Genomic DNA, 22000 nt, shown 5'->3' on the forward strand with positions numbered 1-22000 from the left:
AATAAGTATTTGGTCACCTACAAACAAGCAAGATTTCTGGCTCTCACAGACCTGTAACTTCTTCTTTAAGAGGCTCCTCTGTCCTCCACTCGTTATCTGTATTAATGGCACCTGTTTGAACTTGTTATCAGTATAAAAGACACCTGTCCACAACCTCAAACAGTCAAACTCCAAACTCCACTATGGCCAAGACCAAAGAGCTGTCAAAGGACACCAGAAACAACATTTTAGACCTGCGCCAGGCTGGGAAGACTGAATCTGCAATAGGTAAGCAGCTTGGTTTGAAGAAATCAACTGTGGGAGCAGTTATTAGGAAATGGAAGACATACAAGACCACTGATAATCTCCCTCGATCTGGGGCTCCACGCAAGATCTCACCACGTGGGCTCAAAATGATCACAAGAACGGTGAGCAAAAATCCCAGAACCACACGGGGGGGACCTAGTGAATGACCTGCAAAGAGCTGGGACCAAAGTAACAAAGCCTACCATCAGTAACACACTGCTGAGTTGCATCCAAAGAACACCATACCTACTGTGAAGCATGGGGGTGGAAACATCATGCTTTGGGGCTGTTTTTCTGCAAAGGGACCAGGACGACTGATCCGTGTAAAGGAAAGAATGAATGGGGCCATGTATTTCGAGATTTTGAGTGAAAACCTATTTCCATCAGCAAGGGCATTGAAGATGAAACGTGGCTGGGTCTTTCAGCATGACAATGATCCTAAACACACCGCCCGGGCAACGAATGAGTGGCTTCATAAGAAGCATTTCAAGGTCCTGGAGTGGCCTAGCCAGTCTCCAGATCTCAACCCCATAGAAAATCTTTGGAGGGAGTTGAAAGTCCGTGTTTCCCAGCAACAGCCCCAAAACATCACTGCTCTAGAGGAGATATGCATGGAGGAATGGGCCAAAATACCAGCAACAGTGTGTGAAAACCTTGTGAAGACTTACAGAAAACGTTTGACCTCTGTCACTGCCAACAAAGGGTATATAACAAAGTATTGAGATAAACTTTTGTTATTGACCAAATACTTATTTTCCACCATAATTTGCTAATAAATTCATTAAAAATCCTACAATGTGATTTTCTGGATTTCTTTTCTCATTTTGTCTGTCATAGTTGAAGTGTACCTATGATGAAAATTACAGGTCTCTCTCATCTTTTTAAGTGGGAGAACATGCACAATTGGTGGCTGACTAAATACTTTTTTCCCCACTGTATACTGTAAGGTCCCATAGTTGACAGTTCATGTCAGAGCAAAAATCAAGCAATGAGGTTGAAGGAATTGTCCATAGAGCTGTTGCGCCTTCTTCACCACACTGTGGTGGGGTGGTAAAACCTTGGATCATTGTTACTCTAACTTCCGCGACGCATATAAGGCCCTGCCCCACCCCCCTTTCGGAAAAGCTGACCACGACTCCATTTTGTTGATCCCTGCCTACAGACAGAAACTTAAACAAGAGGCTCCCACGCTGAGGTCTGCCCAACGCTGGTCCGACCAAGCTGACTCCACACTCCAAGACTGCTTCCATCACGTGGACTGAGACATGTTTCGTATTGCGTCAGATAAGAATATTGACGAATACGCTGATTCGGTGTGCGAGTTCATAAGAACGTGCGTTGAAGATGTCGTTCCCATAGCAAGGATTAAAACATTCCCTAACCAGAAACTGTGGATTGATGGCAGCATTCGCGTGAAACTGAAAGCGCGAACCACTGCTTTTAATCAGGGTAAGGTGTCTGGTAACATGACCGAATACAAACAGTGCAGCTATTCCCTCCGCAAGGCTATCAAACAAGCTAAGCGTCAGTACAGAGACAAAGTAGAATCTCAATTCAACGGCTCAGACACAAGAGGCATGTGGCAGGGTCTACAGTCAATCACGGACTACAAGAAGAAACCCAGCCCAGTCACGGACCAGGATGTCTTGCTCCCAGGCAGACTAAATAACTTTTTTTCCCGCTTTGAGGACAATACAGTGCCACTGACACGGCCTGCAACTAAAACATGTGGTCGCTCCTTCACTGCAGCAGAGGTGAGTAAGACATTTAAACGTGTTAACCCTCGCAAGGCTGCAGGCCCAGACGGCATCCCCAGCCGCGCCCTCAGAGCATGCGCAGACCAGCTGGCCGGTGTGTTTACGGACATATTCAATCAATCCCTATACCAGTCTGCTGTTCCCACATGCTTCAAGAGGGCCACCATTGTTCCTGTTCCCAAGAAAGCTAAGGTAACTGAGCTAAACGACTACCGCCCTGTAGCACTCACTTCCGTCATCATGAAGTGCTTTGAGAGACTAGTCAAGGACCATAACACCTCCACCCTACCTGACACCCTAGACCCACTCCAATTTGCTTACCGCCCAAATAGGTCCACAGACGATGCAATCTCAACCACACTGCACACTGCCCTAACCCATCTGGACAAGAGGAATACCTATGTGAGAATGCTGTTCATCGACTACAGTTCGGCATTCAACACCATAGTACCCTCCAAGCTCGTCATCAAGCTCGAGACCCTGGGTCTCGACCCCGCCCTGTGCAACTGGGTACTGGACTTCCTGACGGGCCACCCCCAGGTGGTGAGGGTAGGCAACAACATCTCCTCCCCGCTGATCCTCAACACGGGGGCCCCACAAGGGTGCGTTCTGAGCCCTCTCCTGTACTCCCTGTTCATCCACGACTGCGTGGCCACGCACGCCTCCAACTCAATCATCAAGTTTGCGGACGACACAACAGTGGTAGGCTTGATTACCAACAACGACGAGACGGCCTACAGGGAGGAGGTGAGGGCCCTCGGAGTGTGGTGTCAGGAAAATAACCTCACACTCAACGTCAACAAAACTAAGGAGATGATTGTGGACTTCAGGAAACAGCAGAGGGAACACCCCCCTATCCACATCGATGGAACAGTAGTGAAGAGGGTAGCAAGTTTTAAGTTCCTCGGCATACACATCACAGACAAACTGAATTGGTCCACTCACACAGACAGCATCGTGAAGAAGGCGCAGCAGCGCCTCTTCAACCTCAGGAGGCTGAAGAAATTTGGCTTGTCACCAAAAGCACTCTTAAACTTCTACAGATACACAATCGAGAGCATCCTGGCGGGCTGTATCACCGCCTGGTACGGCAACTGCTCCGCCCTCAACCGTAAGGCTCTCCAGAGGGTAGTGAGGTCTGCACAACGCATCACCGGGGGCAAACTACCTGCCCTCCAGGACACCTACACCACCCGAAGTTACAGGAAGGCCATAAAGATCATCAAGGACATCAACCACCCGAGCCACTGCCTGTTCACCCCGCTATCATCCAGAAGGCGAGGTCAGTACAGGTGCATCAAAGCTGGGACCGAGAGACTGAAAAACAGCTTCTATCTCAAGGCCATCAGACTGTTAAACAGCCACCATTAACATTGAGTGGCTGCTGCCAACACACTGATATTGACACTGACTCAACTCCAGCCACTTTAATAATGGGAATTGATGGGAAATGATGTAAATATATCACTAGCCACTTTAAACAATGCTAACTTATATAATGTTACTTACCCTACATTATTACTCTCATATGCATACGTATATACTGTACTCTATATCATGTATGTTCATGTATCACTAGCCACTTTAACTATGCCACTTTGTTTATATTAATCTCATATGTATATACTGTACTCGATACCATCTACTGTATCTTGCCTATGCTGCCCTGTACCATCACTCATTCATATATCCTTATGTACATATTCTTTATCCCCTTACACTGTGTATACGACAGTAGTTTTGGAATTGTTAGTTAGATTACTTGTTGGTTATTACTGCATTGTCGGAACTAGAAGCACAAGCATTTTGCTACACTCGCATTAACATCTGTTAACCATGTGTATGTGACAAATAAAATTTGATTTGATTTGATGATTTGATTTGTCTGTGTGGGTGGACCATTTCAGTTTGTCTGTGATGTGTACGCCGAGGAACTTAAAACTTTCCACCTTCTCCACTGCTGTCCTGTCGACATGGATAGAAGGGTGCTCCCTCTGCTATTTCCTGAAGTCCACGATCATCTCCTTTGTTTTGTTGACGTTGAGTGAGAGGTTGTTTTCTTAACACCACACTCCGAGTGCCCTCACCTCCTCTCTTTAGGCTGTCTCGTCATTGTTGGTAATCAAGCTCACTACTGTTGTGTCATCTGCAAACTTGATGATTGAGTTGGAGGTGTGCATGGCCACGCAGTCATGGGTGAACAGGGAGTATAGGAGGGGGATGAGTACGCACCCTTGTGGGGCCCCAGTGTTGAGGGTCAACAAAGTGGAGATGTTGTTTACTACCTTCACCACCTGGGGGCGGCCCGTCAGAAAGTCCAAGACCCAATTGCACAGGGCAGGGTTGGGACCCAGTGACTCCAGCTTAATGATGAGCTTGGAGGGTACTATGGTGTTGAATGCTGAGCTGTAGTTAATGAACAGCATTATTACATAGGTATTCCTCTTGTCCAGATGGGATAGTGCAGTGTGATAGCTATTGCATCGTCTGTGGACCTGTTGGGGTGGTATGCACAATGAAGTGGGTCTTGGGTGGCCGGTAAGGAGGTGGTGATATGATCCTTGACTAGTCTCTCAAAGCACTTCACAATGACAGAAGTGAGTGCTACGGGACGGGGCGGTAGGCATTTAGTTAAGTTATCTGAGAGAGACCTGACAATAGCTGGAGAGACCTGAAAATGGCTGTGCAGCGACCCTCCCCATCCAACCTGACAGAGTTTGAGAGGATCTGTAGAGAAAAACAAGAGAAACTCCCCAAATACAAGTGTGCTAAGCTTGTAGCGTCATACCCAAAAAGACTCGAGGCTGTAATCTCTGCCAAAGGAGTTTTAAGAAAGTTCTGAGTAAAGTGTCTGAATTTACTTATGTAAAATTTGCAACAATTTCAAACACCTGTTTTTGTTTTGTCATCAAGGGATATTGTGGATTAATTCAAACAAACAATTTAATAAATTTTGGAATAAGGCAGTAACGTAACAAAATGTGAAAAAAGTCAAGGGGTCTGAATACTGAAATTTGTACGTCTGGAACCTGTCATTATTTCCCCTTGCCTCACAGTTTTTGTCCCTTCCTGTGTGTGTGCGTGCGTTCGTGTGTGTGTGCGTCTTTGTGTGCACTTATTCCTGTTTAGGATGAGAGAGGTTGATTTGGGAAGTGGCAGAGCGCTGCTCATTAAAGAACATGGAGAGTTTTCTGCAATGGGGCACAAGTGCCCGCATTATGGGGCACCACTGGTCAAAGGTGAGTCCCGTTCTGCATTGTTTTCTTTTTTGTGGAATATTGGTATGAAAATTCATATTTTTGCTGTCTTATCAAGTTCTGAGATGAATTGGTGAGTGATACAGTGGGATGTACAGTACCAGTCAAAAGTTTGGACACACCTACTCATTCAAGGGTTTTACTATAGTTTTCTATTTTCTATTGTATGTAGCATAATAGTGAAGACATCAAAACTATGAAATAACACATATGGAATCATGTAGTAACCAAGAAAAGTGTTAAACAAATCCAAATATATTTTAGATTTTAGATTTTTCAAAGTAGCCTCCCTTTGCCTTGATGACAACTTTGCACACTCTTGGCATTCTCTCAACCAGCTTCATCTGGAATGCTTTTCCAACAGTCATGAAGGAGTTCCCACATATGCTGAGCACATGCTAGCTGCTATTCCTTCACTCTGCAGTCCAACTCATCCAAAACCATCTCAACTGGGTTGAGGTCAGGTGATTGTGAAGGTCAGGTCATCTGATGCAGCAATCCATCACTTTCCTTCATGGTCAAATAGCCCTTACACAACCTGGAGGTGTGTTGGGTCATTGTCCTGTTCAAAAACAAATAATAGTTCCACTAAGCACAAACCAGATGGGATGGAGTATAGCTGCAGAATGCTGTGGTAGCCATGCTGGTTAAATGTGCCTTGAATTCTAATTAAATCACATACAGTGTCACCAGCAAAGTAAACCCACACCATCACACCTCCTCCATGCGTCACGGTGGGAACCACACATGCAGAGTTCATCTACTCACCTACTCATCATCTGACAAAGACACAGTGTTTGGAACCAAAAATCTCAAATTCGGACTCATCAGACCAAAGGACAGATTTCCACCGGTCTAATGTCCTTTGCTCATGTTTCTTGGCTTGAACACTGTGAAGCATTTATTTGAGCTGCAATTTCTGAGGCTGGTAACTCTGAAGAAACGTATCCTCTGCAGCAGAGGTAACTCTGGGTCTTTCTTTCCTGTGGCGGTCTTCATGAGCCAGTTTCATGATTGGCTCGATGGTTTTTGCGACCGCACTTGAAGAAACCTTTAAAGTTCTTCGCATTTTCCAGGTTGACTGAAAATGTGACTGAACTTCATGTCTTAAAGTAATGATGGACTGTCGTTTCTCTTTGCTTATTTGAGATCTTTTTGCCATAATATGGACTTGGTCTTTTACCAAATAGGGCTATCTTCTGTATACCAACCCTACCTTGTCACGACACAACTGATTGGCTCAAATGCATTAAGAAGGAAAGAAATTCCACAAATTAATTTTTAACACGGTACCTGTTAATTGAAATGGATTCCAGGTGACTACCTCATGAAGCTGGTTGAGAGAATGGCAAGATTGTGCAAAGCTGACATCAAGACCAAAGGGTCATAAATATAATATATATTTTGATTTGTTTAACACTTTTTTTGTTATTTCATGATTCCTTACGTGTTATTTCATATTATTGATGTCTTCACTATTATTCTACAATGTAGAAAATAGTAAAAAATAAAGAAAAATCCTTGAATGACTAGGTGTGTCAAAACATTTGACTGGTACTGTATATCGTTGTGTGTTGCAGGTATCTTGTCCAAAGGCCACGTGCGTTGCCCCTGGCATGGAGCTTGTTTCAACATCGTTACAGGAGACATTGAGGAATTTCCTGGGCTTGACAGCCTGCCCACCTTCCAGGTGACCTTCCTCGTTCGGTTCGCAATGCCATTCACATTCCCTGCCTTCACATTCTCTCTAAGCATCGTCAAAACCGTGTACACATCGCTCATGTCTGTTTGCTTCAGGTCCGAGTTGAAAAGGACAAAGTGATAATTCGTGCTAACAAACAGGTAAAGACAGTCTGGGACTATTTAGAATAGATCATTGTGCTAAATCAACTGATCCCCCTTTGATGACCTGTGACCTGGCAAACATTTCTTTCTTCCAGGATCTTCAGTCACAGAAGAGGTCAAAAGCAATGGCCCGATGTTCAGCAGTTAACTCCAGCACTGGCTTTAGCCAGGTCCTTATCGTTGGATCAGGTGAGTTGGCCGTTGAGCATCTCCTTACACTCACACACTCAGGAATGGAAATTAAGCTAGCCCGCTAGCCCGTGGTTAGTAGTTTTCAGACCGGGCTAGAATAAAATGTGTTCAACTTGCTCGCCACAGACATTTTGCCTTTTCAAATATCGCATGACACAAATTTTCAACCCGGCTAGTAAAAAATTTCAGTCTACTAGCCTGGCTGGCCAGTGCCCAAAACACTTAAGTTCCATTCCTGCACGCACTGCTGTTAAATAGAAGTCTGTTTGTTTATGTTCAAACTATCGACTAGGAATTGAACCATACAGTATATTTTCAGTTCAGTATAGGTCCTGAGTATTCCAATAAAAGGATAGATGACAGCAGCTCCCAAGAACTATTGCAGCAACACGGATGTTAGTTCATAGTGTATTTGTACTACAGTACACGTTTCAACTGTATGCTCTTAGTTGTAACATGCTCAAAGTGTTTTGTTTGTGTTCACAACGCTCTAACAGTGTCTGGTATGCCGAACTCAATCCACGCTCCAATTCACTACTATTGTTTCACTCAATAGTTATGGTAAAGGGGGCTTGGATTCAGTTCGGATAGCAAGGATCTAAGATCCTATATAGACATTAAACAAGTGTCTTGTGTCTCCAGGTCCAGCAGGGCTGGTGTGCGCTGAGACATTGCGACAGGAAGGCTTCACTGATCGCATTGTCATGTGCACCATGGACAAACACCCACCCTATGACAGGCCTAAACTGAGTAAGGTTTGTACAGAGATCCAGAGCATACCACAGAGATGGTAAAAGGAATATCTCCATAAGGACTTAGTGACCATGAGGGTTCTTTAAGTTGACTATTCTTCTGGATACAAACAGTGTTGAAATTGCTGATGAAGGACTACCAGTTATGCCCTACTGTATTTCGTAGCAGATTGAAAACTCTTCCCAGACATTTCATGCTCCAAAATACTTCCCATTGTGTTATTGCTAGTATTATTAACCCAACTTGAACCCATCTTTAGTCTGTAATCTTGGGAAAATATTTGTCCCAGCCAATGTAGAAATTTGGCCATGATATCTATGAGAAAATGGTTTGCTGACCTTGAGTTTCAAATTGTGATCTTGTTGAAAATGAAACCGAAAAAATGTATGTTGCATTAGCATCGTAAAAGTGGCATTTCTTCACTGAATGTCACCAATAACATTTCAACTTAACAAACCTCACCACATAATCTTCAACCTATGGCGTACTGTGCTGTGGTGTGGTGTAACTAACCATCTCCCCCTCAGTCCTTAGAGAGCACAGCAGAGCAGCTCCGGCTACGCTCAATAGACTTCCTCCAAGCCCACGACATCGAGTTGCTCACGGAGAAGGAAGTAAGACCTGAAACACTGATTATATTGGCTAAGTTTGAATCCACATCTGGGCTGTGTTCAGTGGGCAGTTTTCAAACAGATTGAAACAGGGAGTTGCTACCTGGTCGAACTTCTTCCCAGAAGATTTCAGTTTTTTCCGTTGCAAACTTTTTTTAGTGTGCCCTACTGAACACGACACTGGTCTCAGAGCGGCAATGAAGTGGTATGGATTCCCTTGGTGACACCCTGGCCCTATGTTCTCTTTCTAACTGGGATGTTTGGATGTCAATAGGCTGTGGCAGTGGACGTCAAGACGAGGGCTGTGACTTTTCAAGACGACTCTAGGATGGAATACAGGAAGCTTTTCATTGCCACAGGAAGCAAGTGAGGAGTAACCGTAAATTGTCTTTGGTTGAATGCAATTAAATGGAATTCAATTATCTTCTTGTTGATATGACCAGTTCTGACTCATTGTTCTGTAGACACTGATATACCCATATTTTGTCTATTGTAAGACCCAAGCTGATGAACTACAAAGGCCAGGACGTTAGGAATGTGTTTCACCTCCGAACCCCTGAAGATGCTAACAGCGTAGCGAGGCTGGCCAACAACAAGAATGCTGTGATTGTGGGAACATCATTTGTTGGTGAGAGAGATGACAGGCATGCAGTAGATAAAACAGTCACATATTCCTTTTTTGAAGGAATGTTGATCTATAAGCCTTAAAGGGTTGAGGAAGACTACATTAAGTTGTACTTTGTTGAACAGTTGTTTGGAACCTTTGTTTTGATAGTGCTACTGTAATTGTAGCACATCTATCTGTAAATGTGTGCATGTGTAATCTTCTGTATTCTCTGCATTAGGTATGGAGGTGGCTGCTGCTCTCGCCGACAAGGCCCACTCTGTCTCCATCATTGGGATAGAAGCAATCCCTTTCCGGAAAGCTCTGGGGGAGAAAGTAGGGAAAGCCATAATGAAGGTAGGGACCCACCCTGAGAAATCAGGCTCTGTGTCAGCCCTACTACCTCTAGAACAGCTTAATCTGCATTTCTACTCAGAGAAACGTATAATTTAAATGTGAATCATTTTCATTGGGCTCAATTCACCAGGCGCCACAAGGGAATATTTGGAGTATATTCTTATCGGTGCTCATGCACTTATTTAGACAATCAGATAGATATTGTCCACGAGTCCTGTTTTTGCAGCGGAGATTATACTCTGTGTGTGTGTGTGTGTGTGTGTGTGTGTGTGTGTGTGTGTGTGTGTGTGTGTGTGTGTGTGTGTGTGTGTGTGTGTGTGTGTGTGTGTGTGTGTGTGGTCTCAGCATGATAGGGTCTCAGCATAGTAACACTGCATGTTCCCTGCTGTTAAGATAAGGCAGAGGGAGACTGTCGATACAGTCATACCTTGTAATGCATAATGTGTTTATAATCCATTATTAGGAAAGTATTCATAAGAAGCGTTACTGCCTACCCGCCAATTAACCATCGGCATTAATAGCAGTAACATAATAACATATGGGAGATTTTTTTTAAATAAGTATATTTGTAGCTGAACACAATTTAGGCTAAACTTAACAAAAAGCTCAACTTTTTGAGAAGTAGTTTTCACCTTTGAACCTTAACCCAGTGCTATCTCTCTCTCTCTCTCTCTCTCTCTCTCTCTTTATCTCTCTCTCTCTCTCTCTCTCTCTCTCTCTCTCTCTCTCTCTCTCTCTCTCTCTCTCTCTCTCTCTCTCTCTCTCTCTCTCTCTCTCTCTCTCTCTCTTTCTCTCTCTCACCGTGTCTGCCTGTCTGTCTGCCTGCGTCTGCCTGTTTGTCTGACTGACTTTTCAGCTGTTTGAGACGAACAGGGTGAAGTTCTACATGTTGAACGAGGTATCGGAGATGCTTGGCCATGATGGACAGGTATTCCGAAAGTGAGAGAAACAGCATAACATGCACAGATGGCTCTCTCCTTCCTTCTCTCTGCTGGCCAGTCAAGCCCACTTTTAGGCTTCGCCCAGATTCTCTACCATGCACACTTCCGTTATTGATTTCACCATGGTGGATACTCCCTCTGAGAATGATTACACAAATCCATGATGGGAAGTGTGCAACGATACAATTGGGGAGAAGGGTGGAGAATGGGGATGCAGCCATTGAATACTGATGAATGGGTGTGACTGACCCCGATGCACCACAGTGTGCCAACAAAAAGAAAGGACAAGCAGCCAAGATTACTACCAATTACAGCCTCCATTTGGAGTGTGGCTCAGTAAAAAAGACTTGACAATACTGGTTTTGCAAAAAATATCTGAACTTTGTAGTCAGGAACGGAAGTAGTAGAACTGAGGGTTATCTATTGGTAAGATAATGTGTGTTGCCTCACTGTTTTTGTCAATGTTGTTTTTATGTTCCACAGTTGAAAGAGGTGGTTCTGAAGAGTGGGAAAGTACTAAGGGCGGACGTGTGTGTCATTGGCACAGGTGAGGCAGCCAGCTCAGAGACACAAATGCTCGTTCAGCAATAGCCTCCACTTTAGCAAACTCACTCCTATCAGTGGTGGTGCAGGAGTGTAGTAGAGTTGATCCAACTAACACTCAGTCAATCAAATCAATCAAATGTATTTATAAAGCCCATTTTACATCAGCCAATGTCACAAAGTGCTGTACAGAAACCCAGCCTAAAACCCCAAACAGCAAGCAATGCAGATGTAGAAGCACGATGGCTAGAAAAATCTTTCTAGAAAGGCAGGAACCTAGGAAGAAACCTAGAGAGGAACCAGGCTATGAGGGGTGGCCAGTCCTCTTCTGGCTTACAATAGCCATTGTTACTCTGCTTCCCGGTGGTGAATTAACGGTGGACTCTATCTATGTGGGACTCCTGCAGGGTCAGGCCCAGCCACTGGCTTCCTGAAACAGAGTGGAGTTCACATGGATTCCAAGGGTTTTGTCCCCGTCAACAAGGTAGAAACTACAACACACGGCACTGTATGCACAACAATTATAATAACACACAAATACTTTGAATGTACTCATTTAATTTCAAATGCAATCAGTTCATAGAAACGATTCATTTCAGTGCCACTCTATTGCAGTGTTACTGTGTTATTTGCAGAGCTAGAGACCTGAGTTTTTCCTGACAGGGAAAATTGCAGTTATCCTCTAATTTGTCAGGTGGCTTGTCCACAAGTAAGAGATCCTCCTGATTTCCACATTGGCTCCTGTATATTCTTCTGGATTACCCTCTATCCCTCAGACAATGCAGACCAACGTTGATGGTGTCTTTGCCGGAGGAGACATTGTGACGTTTCCTTTTCCGGGGCGGAGCAATAAGAAGGTGAACATCCCACACTGGCAAATGGCCCATGTGCACGGTAAGGGTTAATTTTTAAGGGCTAAGTATTACAGAGTAATGTGTTAAAGTGTGAGTTTTTCCCTAAGGTGTCAAACACTCAGCTGCATGTCTGGGGCTGGATTTGCAGTATATTGGTTTTATGGGACCATTTCTGTTTGTTTGGGATTGACAGGGAGAGCAGCAGCACTTGGCATGATGGGAAGACCCACTGAGATCAAAACAGTGCCCTATTTCTGGTCGGCCATGTTTGGGAAAAGCCTACGCTATGCAGGTAAACAAAGCCTCACTCCACAAGTAATATAATTGAATACCGGTAGGGTCATTTAGCAGATTATATCCGAAGCACATGGCAGAACTGTCAAAATGGACAGTGACACATCCATTCATTATATGTGGCCTGTGCATGTATCCAAACCTCCACCATGGGGTTGCCAGCACCATGCACAGTCTATTCCACTGAAACATTGGAAACTTTTTCACACACAAGTTATACATGTTTTGTTTATGTACTGTGTGAATTGTTTGGGAAGTAATCTTAAAATAGTGAGTTGGTAAGACTACTACCAAAATTGCTCTCCTCCAAATGTCTCTGTTGAGAATGTAGCTCCGGTACTGCCACCTAGCTGTGAAGTCAGACACTGAGGGTTTTCAGTCATCATAGGATTCAGAAGTATGCCATCATAATGGGTGTTGTGGTGGTGCTGTGATGGTGTGTTTACTCTTTTTACAGACCTACTTAAGAAAGTGCTTTTATTCTATTACCAAGGTTACGGGGATGGCTTTGATGACGTCATCATCCAAGGAGACGTGGACGAGCTGAAGTTTGTGGCATTTTATACCAGGTATGTGTCCAATAACAATTGTGGATATCTACTAAGATGCATTCAGCCATCGGCTCATGTTGTTTTGTAAAGTAAATCCTCTGTTTTGTTTTTGTCATGTTTTGTTTGTTCTTATATAATCCAGGAGTGTTTATCCTTACAACAGACTAAACTCTAGTAATCCTAGAGTTTTCCCTAAAAGTTATTTGGTTAATCTCTCCTACCTATAGGGGTGAGGAGGTGGTTGCCGTGGCCAGCATGAACTATGACCCCATTGTTTCCCGTGTGGCAGAGGTCTTAAGGTCTGGAAAGATGATTAGAAAGCGAGATGTGGAGTAAGTGCATGTCTATTGGTCTTCAGTTGGGTCTGGGTGACAATGAGGTTATGCTCTTTACATTTTCCGAGGCTCACTATGAGCAAACACTGACCTCTATAAATGTTAACACATGATAAGTGATAACAGTGATAGACTTAAGTAGAAGAGGGTTCACAAGGAAAGTTTTATGTATTTACATTTTTTAAATTTCATTAGTCCACTGTTGATACAACGCATGTCAGCAATCAAGTTTTCAAAATATAGGACTTTCAAAAAGCAAATTGTCACTTGCCACATCATCATGATGATATGTTTTTTGTGGATTTTTCCTTTAAGATACAGTACTGTAATGCTTTACTGTAAACCAGGGGTGTCAAACTAGTTCCATGGAGGGCCTAGTCTCAGGTTAGCAGGTTTTAGTTTTTTGCTTTCAATGCAGCCCTAGACAACCAGGTGTGGGGAGTACCTTACTAATTAGTGACCTTAATTCATAAATCAAGTACAAGGAAGGAGCGAAAACCCGTAGACAATCGTCCCTCCGTGGAATGAGTTTGACATCTGTGCTGTAAACAATATCTTACTTTCTCTAATGTAGATCCTTCATTTTTAATTGTCCATTCACACAATGAAGGCTGTTAACCCGACATGATCATATACCACAAACCCCTGAGGTGCCTTATTGCTATTATAAACTGGTTACCAATGTAATTAGAGCAGTAAAAATAAATGTTTTGTCATACCCGTGGTATAGTCTGATCGATGACCTGGAGCCAGACCTACTGGCTCCAGGTCATCTATAATTCTTTGCTAGGAAAAGCTCAGCCTTATCTCAGCTCACTGGTCACGATAACAACACCCACCCGTAGCACGCACTCCAGCAGGTAAATCTCACTGGTCACGATAACAACACCCACCCGTAGCACGCGCTCCAGCAGGTAAATCTCACTGGTCACAATAACAACACCCACCCGTAGCACGCGCTCCAGCAGGTAAATCTCACTGGTCATCCCCAAAGCCAACACCTCCTTTGGACGCCATTCCTTCCAGTTCTCTGCTGCCAATGACTGGAAAGAATTGCAAAAATCGCTGAATCTGGAGACTTATATTTCCCTCACTAACTTTAAACATCGGCTATCTGAGCAGCTAACCGATCGCTGCAGCTGTACATAGTCCATCTGTAAATAGCCCACCCAATCTACCTTCCTCATACCTATATTGTTTTTATTTACTTATCTGCTCTTTTGCACACCAGTATTTCTACTTGCACATCACCATCTGCTCATCTATCACTCCAGTGTTAATTTTCTAAATTGTAACTACTTTGCTACTACGGCCTATTTATTGCCTTACCTCCTCAAGCCATTTGCACACACTGTATATATCATTTTTTTCTATTGTACGCTTGTTTATTCCATGTGTAACTCTGTGTTGTTGTTTGTGTCACACTGCTTTGCTTTATCTTGGCCAGGTTGCAGTTGTAAATGAGAACTTGTTCTCAACTAGCTTACCTGGTTAAATAAAGGGGAAATATTTTTTTATATATAAATAAATAAATATATATATACTACGGCTGTCAGCCAATCAGCATTCAGGTCTCGAACCACCCGGTTTAGTTCACTTCCAGTTTTACACTTTTGTTTTCTGTTGTTCAGAGCCTGTACTACATTATCCACATAATTATTGTCTAAACTGCATAATATGCACTCTGAGTGATGTTTTTTGTTGGTTCGTTTCCTCCGCATTGCAGGACAGGGGACATGTCTTGGTTGATAGACAAAGGGTCGTAGTGAGCGAGCCTCCACATCTCAGGCTCTCCGTGCATCTGGGGTCTGTTGGACACTAACTATGGACACTTGTGGTGCTGGTGAGATGCTGTGCCATACTGTAGACATACAGCAGAAGACCCATGTCTGGGACTGTTGGAGTTGCTCCCCTGGAATCGAGACTGAGACGGTTCTACAGTGAACCTCCACGGTGATAGGCTGTACATACAGTATTCTTACCAAAAGCATAAACCATATATGGTGTTAACATGCTCTAATGCCATAATGGAAGATCTGTGTCCTAATGCTACTTCACAGTGAAGCAATCCTGGATGCAGTCTCTGTGCTTCTGCATTATGTATCTACCTGTACACTTTTTTATAAGGGGCCAGATAGGGGTATTGAATTTTTTGTACATTTTTTTGTATATAGTTATAATTCTCAATACACTGTAAACAAAACCGTTTGAAATGGTAGTTTTCTAAGGTTGAGATGAAACTAATCTGGTTAAGTATGATCATGTGGGCTAAAACAGGCAATGTACAGTATATCTGGTAATTGACATAATAGGATTTCTAATAGATTGTTCAGCCCCAACTCATAGAAGCAAAGACATTGTTACCTATAAAAGCCACATAAAAACAATGCTTAGATTTGTCAGCTTTGCATTTTGACCCTTAACAGCACAATGTTTGCCTCAAAGCCGTGCAAACAGCCTGGTCTTATAGACTAGACATAACATAGTATGTGTAAATCTGGGATATTCAAATTAGTATGATATGTTATGTACGTTAAGTATAACGCGTTTAGCATTTTAGCAACTTTACAAGTACTTACTACTTTTTAGCTACTTTGCATGTTAGCTAACCCTTCCCCTAACCTTAACCACTTAACATAACACCCAACCCTAACCTTAACCCTAGCTAACGTTAGACACCCAGCTAACATTAACATTAGCCACCTAGCCACCTAGCTAATGTTAACAATAACTAATTGGAATTCGTAACATATCATGCATTTTGAAAAATTTGTAGCATATTGTACAAACTGCAATTCGTAACATATTGCATGAATTGCAATTCATAACATATCATAGAAATTGTAATTTGACATCCACAAATTAATACATACCATACGAAACGTAACATATCATACTAATTGGAGTGTCACGGATTTACATGTACTATGCTACCCCTGAGTCCAGTGTGATGCAACGTATCATAACAAGATGAACTACAAACAATCCATAGTTGTCTCTTTCCCCACCTGACGCATAAATGCACGGACACACACACACACACACACACACAGACACAGACACAGACACAGACACAGACACAGACACAGACACACACACACACACACACACACACACACACACACACACACACACACACACACACACACACACACACACACACACACACACACACACACACACACACACACACACACACACACACAAACATGAAATCCTCACAAGATGCTCACAAATCACTCCTTTAAGGATGACAATGTACCTCTATTTATTGGTGGCTCGTAGATTGCATAAATGAGAAATTGAAATGTACTTTAATCTATGTTCATGCTTGCGCAATAGAATAACATGTCTGCTTTCTAAAAGGTAAATTACTGTTGTTCTTTTAGATATGGTCATGTCATAGTTGCTGAAGGCTATTTTTGGTAGTTGTCACCTATGAATGCTCTTTGTTACTAACTCAGGGAACTGAGGTTTGAGGCCTGGTCACATTGGGATTGGTCCCATTGCAAACACATTCATTTGTTTCTTTTATTTTCTTACCATATGTTAGTTCTCTGTATTTGAAGAGGTCTTGTTTTCAGAACTTGTTAATAATTCCCTTACATGTGTAGAGGAGAAAGCATTTCCATCTCTATTTTGGCATGTTGAAGATTCCAAAATATTTAAGCCCAGAGGTTTTAAAAACATATTCTTCATACAGGGAAGATTAGAATGGTATTTTTATTAATAGAAACTTTGAAATAAAAGTCTTCAACTATTTTTTTCTATACTACTCTGCATGTTTTGGAATTAAAGCTATATGTGCAGTGGGGTCCATAATTATTGGCACCAGTTTTTAATAATCTAGCACTCTCTCCTTGCGAGGATAATGACTCTGAGCCTTTTTCTAAAATGTTTTATGAGATTGGAGAACATGTTTGGAGTGAGCTAAGACCATTCCTCCATACATAATCTTTCCAGATCCTTGATATCCTTTGCCTGCGCTTATGGACTGTCCTCTTCAATTCAAAACACAGGTTTTCAATGGGGTTCAAGTCCGGAGACTGAGATAGCCATTGGAAAATGTTTATTTTGTAGTCAATTAACCATTTATTTCTGGATGTTGATTCGTGCTTGGAGTCATTGTCTTGCTGGAAGATCCACTTGGGGCCAAGTTTCAGCCTCCTGGCAGAAGCAACCAGGTTTTTGGCTAAAATGCCCTGGTACTTGGTAGTTCATGATGCCGTTGAGTAGAACTAGGAATTTCCAGAGACCTCGTGATACGATATTATAACATTCCTTAGGTGCCGATACCATATGTATTGTGCTTCTCATGATTATATATGTATTGCGATTAGATACTCTGATTTTATTGCGATTCGATGTTCCAATCATATTGCTCGCCATCAGTTTTGATTAGTCATAGAAATAAAAGTGCTGAAAACAAATTGTCTCCCTATTTAAAAGAAGATGGAGGACAAGCTATGGATGAAAAATACTGGAGTTTTGGCAAAGGTACAACCAACAAGCGCAAAAATATTATTGCAATATTTAAAAAACAATATGACACAATAAATTGTCAAATTATTAATAATATGTAACTATCAATTTTTTCTCCCATAACTACCGTTGACCTTAACAAAGGCCCCAGGACCAGTTGAAGCAAAATAGCCCCATAACAGCAAAGATCTACCACCATATATTACTGTAACGGCTTTCTTCCGCTGAAGGAGAGGAGGACCAAAATGCAGCGTGGTTAGTGTTCAACATCTTTAATATTGAGGATAAACGAGAACATTACAAAATACGAAACAAAAAAAAGACAAAAAAGTGAAAACCGAAACTGTCCTATCTGGTGCAATGACACAAAGACAGAAGACAATCACCCACAAAATACCCAAAGAACATGGCTGCCTAAATATGGTTCCCAATCAGAGACAACGACAGACAGCTGCCTCTAATTGAGAACCAATCTAGGCAACCATAGACATACAAAACTACCTAGAAAGGAAACAGCCCTATAAACATACAAAACCCCTAGACCAGACAAAACACATAAATCCCGCATGTCACACCCTGACCTAACCAAAATAATAAAGAAAAAAAAAGTTAACTAAGGCCAGGGCGTGACAGTACCCCCCCCCCCCCCCCCCCCAAAGGTGTGGACTCCTGGCCGCACACCTAAATCCATAGGGGTGGGCGTCTGTCCACGGTGGCGGCTCTGGCGCGGGACGTGGACCCCACTCCACCATAGTCTTTGTCCGCTTTAGTCTCTTCCTAAGAACGGCGACCCTCGCCGCCGACCTAGGATTGGCAACCCTACTAAAGGGCCCCACTCCACTAAACAAACTCCTCGGACTGAGGGGCAGCTCCGGACTGAGGGGCAGACCAGGACTGAGGGGTAGCCCAGGACTGAGGCGTATGAATGGTGGCTCTGGCAGATCCTGGCTGAATGGCGGCTCTGGCTGATCCTGGCTGAATGGCGGCTCTGGCTGATCCTGGCTGAATGGCGGCTCTGGCTGATCCTGGCTGAATGGCGGCTCTGGAGAATCCTGGCTGACTGGCGGCTCTGGAGGATCCTGGCTGACAGGCGGCTCTGGAAGATCCTGGCTGACTGGCGGCTCTGGAGGATCCTGGCTGACTGGCGGATCCTTGCAGACTGGCGGCTCCTTGCAGACTGGCGGCTCAGGACAGGCGGGAGACTCTGGCGGCTCAGGACAGGCGGGAGACTCTGGCGGCTCTGGACAGGCGGGAGACTGTTTTCTCTTAACATAGTTCATGTATCTACATCTTACGATCGTAACCTATGGAATATTACTTCAGGACATGGTCCTGGTATCTCTATAATACCTCAGGATTTGATTCTGGAAACGCTTTCATCAGGACTTGTCCTGGTATCTCTAACACGCATGACCTGTTCGTAGAACAGGATTTTTTAGAAGTTAACTTTCACCAATTCAAGGTTGTATTTTAAAAAATCAACCTCACCCTTAACTCCTATGTTCGGAATGGCGTATCCAGTCACTGAATGAATGGCATCTCTAACACGCATGACCAGTTCCTAGAACAGGATTTTTTAGAAGTTAACTTTCACCATTTCGAGGTTGTGTTTAAGAAAATCAGTCTCACCCTTAACTCCTATGTTCGGAATGGCGTACAGTGCTTCCTCCTTTAAAAGTTGTGTAATACTGTGGCACACCTTGCGGGCTACCGCAGCATTCTGTGGCACTTTATTTAATTGTCAGCTATTTTTTTCTGTTAATTCAAGTTAGTGCTTGTTTGACCACCAGAGAGCATCTTTGAGAAGCATTTGATAATCAATCAATCAAATGTATTTATAAAGCCCTTCTTACATCAGCTGATGTCACAAAGTGATGTACAGAAACCCAGCCTAAAACCCGAAACAGCAAGCAATGTAGATGTAGAAGCATGGTGGCTAGAAAAACTCCCTAGAAAGGCCGGAACCTAGAGAGGAACCAGGCTATGAGATGTGGCCAGTCCTCTTCTGGCTGTACCGGGTGGAGATTATAACAGAACATGGCCAAGATGTTCAAATGTTCATAGATTTTTTTTTAAACTCTGGGTTTCCGTTAGGATGGAACAGAAAATATGGCACTGTACAACGTGACGGTCGGCAGTACAGTACTGGGCTATTTAACAAAAGAATCCCTGTGTTGTGTGGACTGGACGGGAGACCGGGGTTCAATTCCCCAAAGGGGAGGAAGGAGTAGGCTGTCCTTGTGAATAAGAATTTGTTCTTAACTGATTCCATATATGTTCTACAATGTAGAAAATAGTAAAATAAATACAAATCCTGGAATGAGTAGGTGTGTCCAAACTTTTGACTGATAAGTGCTTAATTAATTTGATTAATATTATGGTGTTTCTATTCCATGAAAAACGAAAAACCCTCTGGGTAAATTCAGACTGTTTCGCTCTTGGAGCGCACACTGGACGTTTGGGCAGAAGAGTAGGGTTGATTTGAGCGTTCTGGCCTTACAACGGCAGTCAAGCAACCAAGCTAACGTTGGCTGGCTTGCTAGCTACTTTCAGACACAAATGAGACCACTCTGACCATTTTACTCACTAGCCAGAGCAAATTTATGAAAGCACCCGAATGTCCATTGAGAACACACAACGACTATACCATTTACCTAAGCTAAGAATGATGGGAATAATCAAGTCAATAAACATTGGGTAGTTAGATAACACATAGCTAATATACTGTCACGGGTGATGTATAACTACTAATGTTAGGTGGAGAGCTAACATACCGGTACATACTGCTGTAATGATATGCTATGTGGTTCGTGAGGACAGCGTAGCTAACAATGTCATGTTTTGTCATATATTGTCTTGTCATTATGCTTTCCCTTCTGTTCGTTTCCCCCTGCTGGTCTTATTAGGTTCGTTCCCTTTTTCTATCCCTCTCTCTCCCCCTCCCTCTCTCTCTTCTCTCTATCGTTCCGTTCCTGCTCCCAGCTGTTCCTATTCCCCTAATCAATCATTTAGTCTTCCCACACCTGTTCCCGATCTTTTTCCCTGATTAGAGTCCCTATTTCTCTCCTTGTTTTCCGTTCCTGCCCTGTCGGATCCTTATCTATTGTTCACCGTGCTGTGTTTGTGTATCGCCCAGTCGTGTCGTGTTTCCCTCAGATGCTGCGTGGTGAGCAGGTGTCTGAGTCTGCTAGGTTCAAGTGCCTTCCCGAGGCAACCTGCTGTTCAAGATCGAGTCTCCAGTCTGTTCTCGTCTTTACGAGTAGTCCGTGCTGTGTTTGTGTATCGCCCAGTCATGTCGTGTTTCCCTCAGATGCTGCGTGGTGAGCAGGTGTCTGAGTCTGCTAGGTTCAAGTGCCTTCCCGAGGCAACCTGCTGTTCAAGATCGAGTCTCCAGTCGATTCTCGTCATTACGAGTGGAAGTTGTGTTTTTTGATTGTATTTTACTTTACTGGATTAAAGACTCTGTTTTCGCCAAGTCGCTTTTGGGTCCTCATTCACCTGCATAACAGAAGGATCCGACCAAGAATGGACCCAGCGACTATGGATTCTCTCTACTCTACTCTCGAGTTCCAGGGAGCGATGCTCGGCAGACACGAGCAGGAATTGTCTGCTGCTCGGCATGCCGTTGAGACCCTGGCCGCTCAGGTCTCCGACCTCTCAAGACAGTATCAGAGTCTTCGTCTCGTGTCACCAGCTACTTCCGGTTCTTCCGAGCCTCCGGAACCTAGGGTTAATAACCCACCTTGTTATTCTGGGCAGCCCACTGAGTGCCGCTCCTTTCTCACCCAGTGTGATATCGTGTTCTCTCTCCAACCCAACACATACTCAAGAGAGAGAGCTCGGATTGCCTACGTCATATCACTCCTTACTGGTCGGGCTCGGCAGTGGGGCACAGCTATCTGGGAGGCAAGCGCTGAGTGTACTAACAATTATCTGAACTTTAAAGAGGAGATGATAAGGGTTTTTGATCGCTCAGTTTTTGGGAAAGAAGCTTCCTGGTCCCTGTCTTCCCTATGTCAAGGTAATCGATCCATAACGGATTACTCAATAGAGTTTCGCACTCTTGCTGCCTCCAGTAACTGGAACGAGCAGGCGTTGCTCGCTCGTTTTCTGGAGGGACTCCACGCTAAGGTTAAGGATGAGATTCTCTCTCGGGAGGTTCCATCCAGCGTGGATTCTTTGATTGAACTCGCTATTCGCATTGAACGACGGGTAGATCTTCGTCACCGAGCTCATAGAAGAGAGCTCGCGTTAACTGTGTCTCCCCTCTCTCCGACACTACCGTCTTTCCCCACTGACTCAGGTGTTGAGCCCATGCAGCTGGGGGTATTCGCATCTC

At 43.6% G+C, this 22000-nt stretch overlaps 1 protein-coding gene across 1 annotated transcript in view; it reads left to right on the forward strand.

Annotated features, from left to right (window-relative positions):
* LOC124033397 (apoptosis-inducing factor 3-like) overlaps positions 1-17323 on the forward strand; it is a 35564-nt gene extending 18241 nt beyond the window's left edge. Inside the window, exons 4-20 of the mRNA XM_046345421.1 lie at positions 5172-5281; positions 6880-6989; positions 7097-7141; positions 7240-7333; positions 7979-8091; positions 8617-8703; positions 8975-9066; positions 9198-9328; positions 9546-9661; positions 10518-10589; positions 11086-11149; positions 11553-11629; positions 11922-12039; positions 12193-12291; positions 12787-12862; positions 13072-13176; positions 14906-17323. Of these exons, the coding sequence (XP_046201377.1) occupies positions 5172-5281; positions 6880-6989; positions 7097-7141; positions 7240-7333; positions 7979-8091; positions 8617-8703; positions 8975-9066; positions 9198-9328; positions 9546-9661; positions 10518-10589; positions 11086-11149; positions 11553-11629; positions 11922-12039; positions 12193-12291; positions 12787-12862; positions 13072-13176; positions 14906-14945 (1549 nt within the window). The 3' untranslated portion in view covers positions 14946-17323. The remainder of the gene's footprint in view (positions 1-5171; positions 5282-6879; positions 6990-7096; positions 7142-7239; positions 7334-7978; positions 8092-8616; positions 8704-8974; positions 9067-9197; positions 9329-9545; positions 9662-10517; positions 10590-11085; positions 11150-11552; positions 11630-11921; positions 12040-12192; positions 12292-12786; positions 12863-13071; positions 13177-14905) is intronic.
* The last annotated feature ends 4677 nt before the right edge of the window (positions 17324-22000 follow it).

This window comes from Oncorhynchus gorbuscha, linkage group LG04, assembly GCF_021184085.1.
Source record: "Oncorhynchus gorbuscha isolate QuinsamMale2020 ecotype Even-year linkage group LG04, OgorEven_v1.0, whole genome shotgun sequence".
Taxonomy (NCBI): domain Eukaryota; kingdom Metazoa; phylum Chordata; class Actinopteri; order Salmoniformes; family Salmonidae; genus Oncorhynchus; species Oncorhynchus gorbuscha.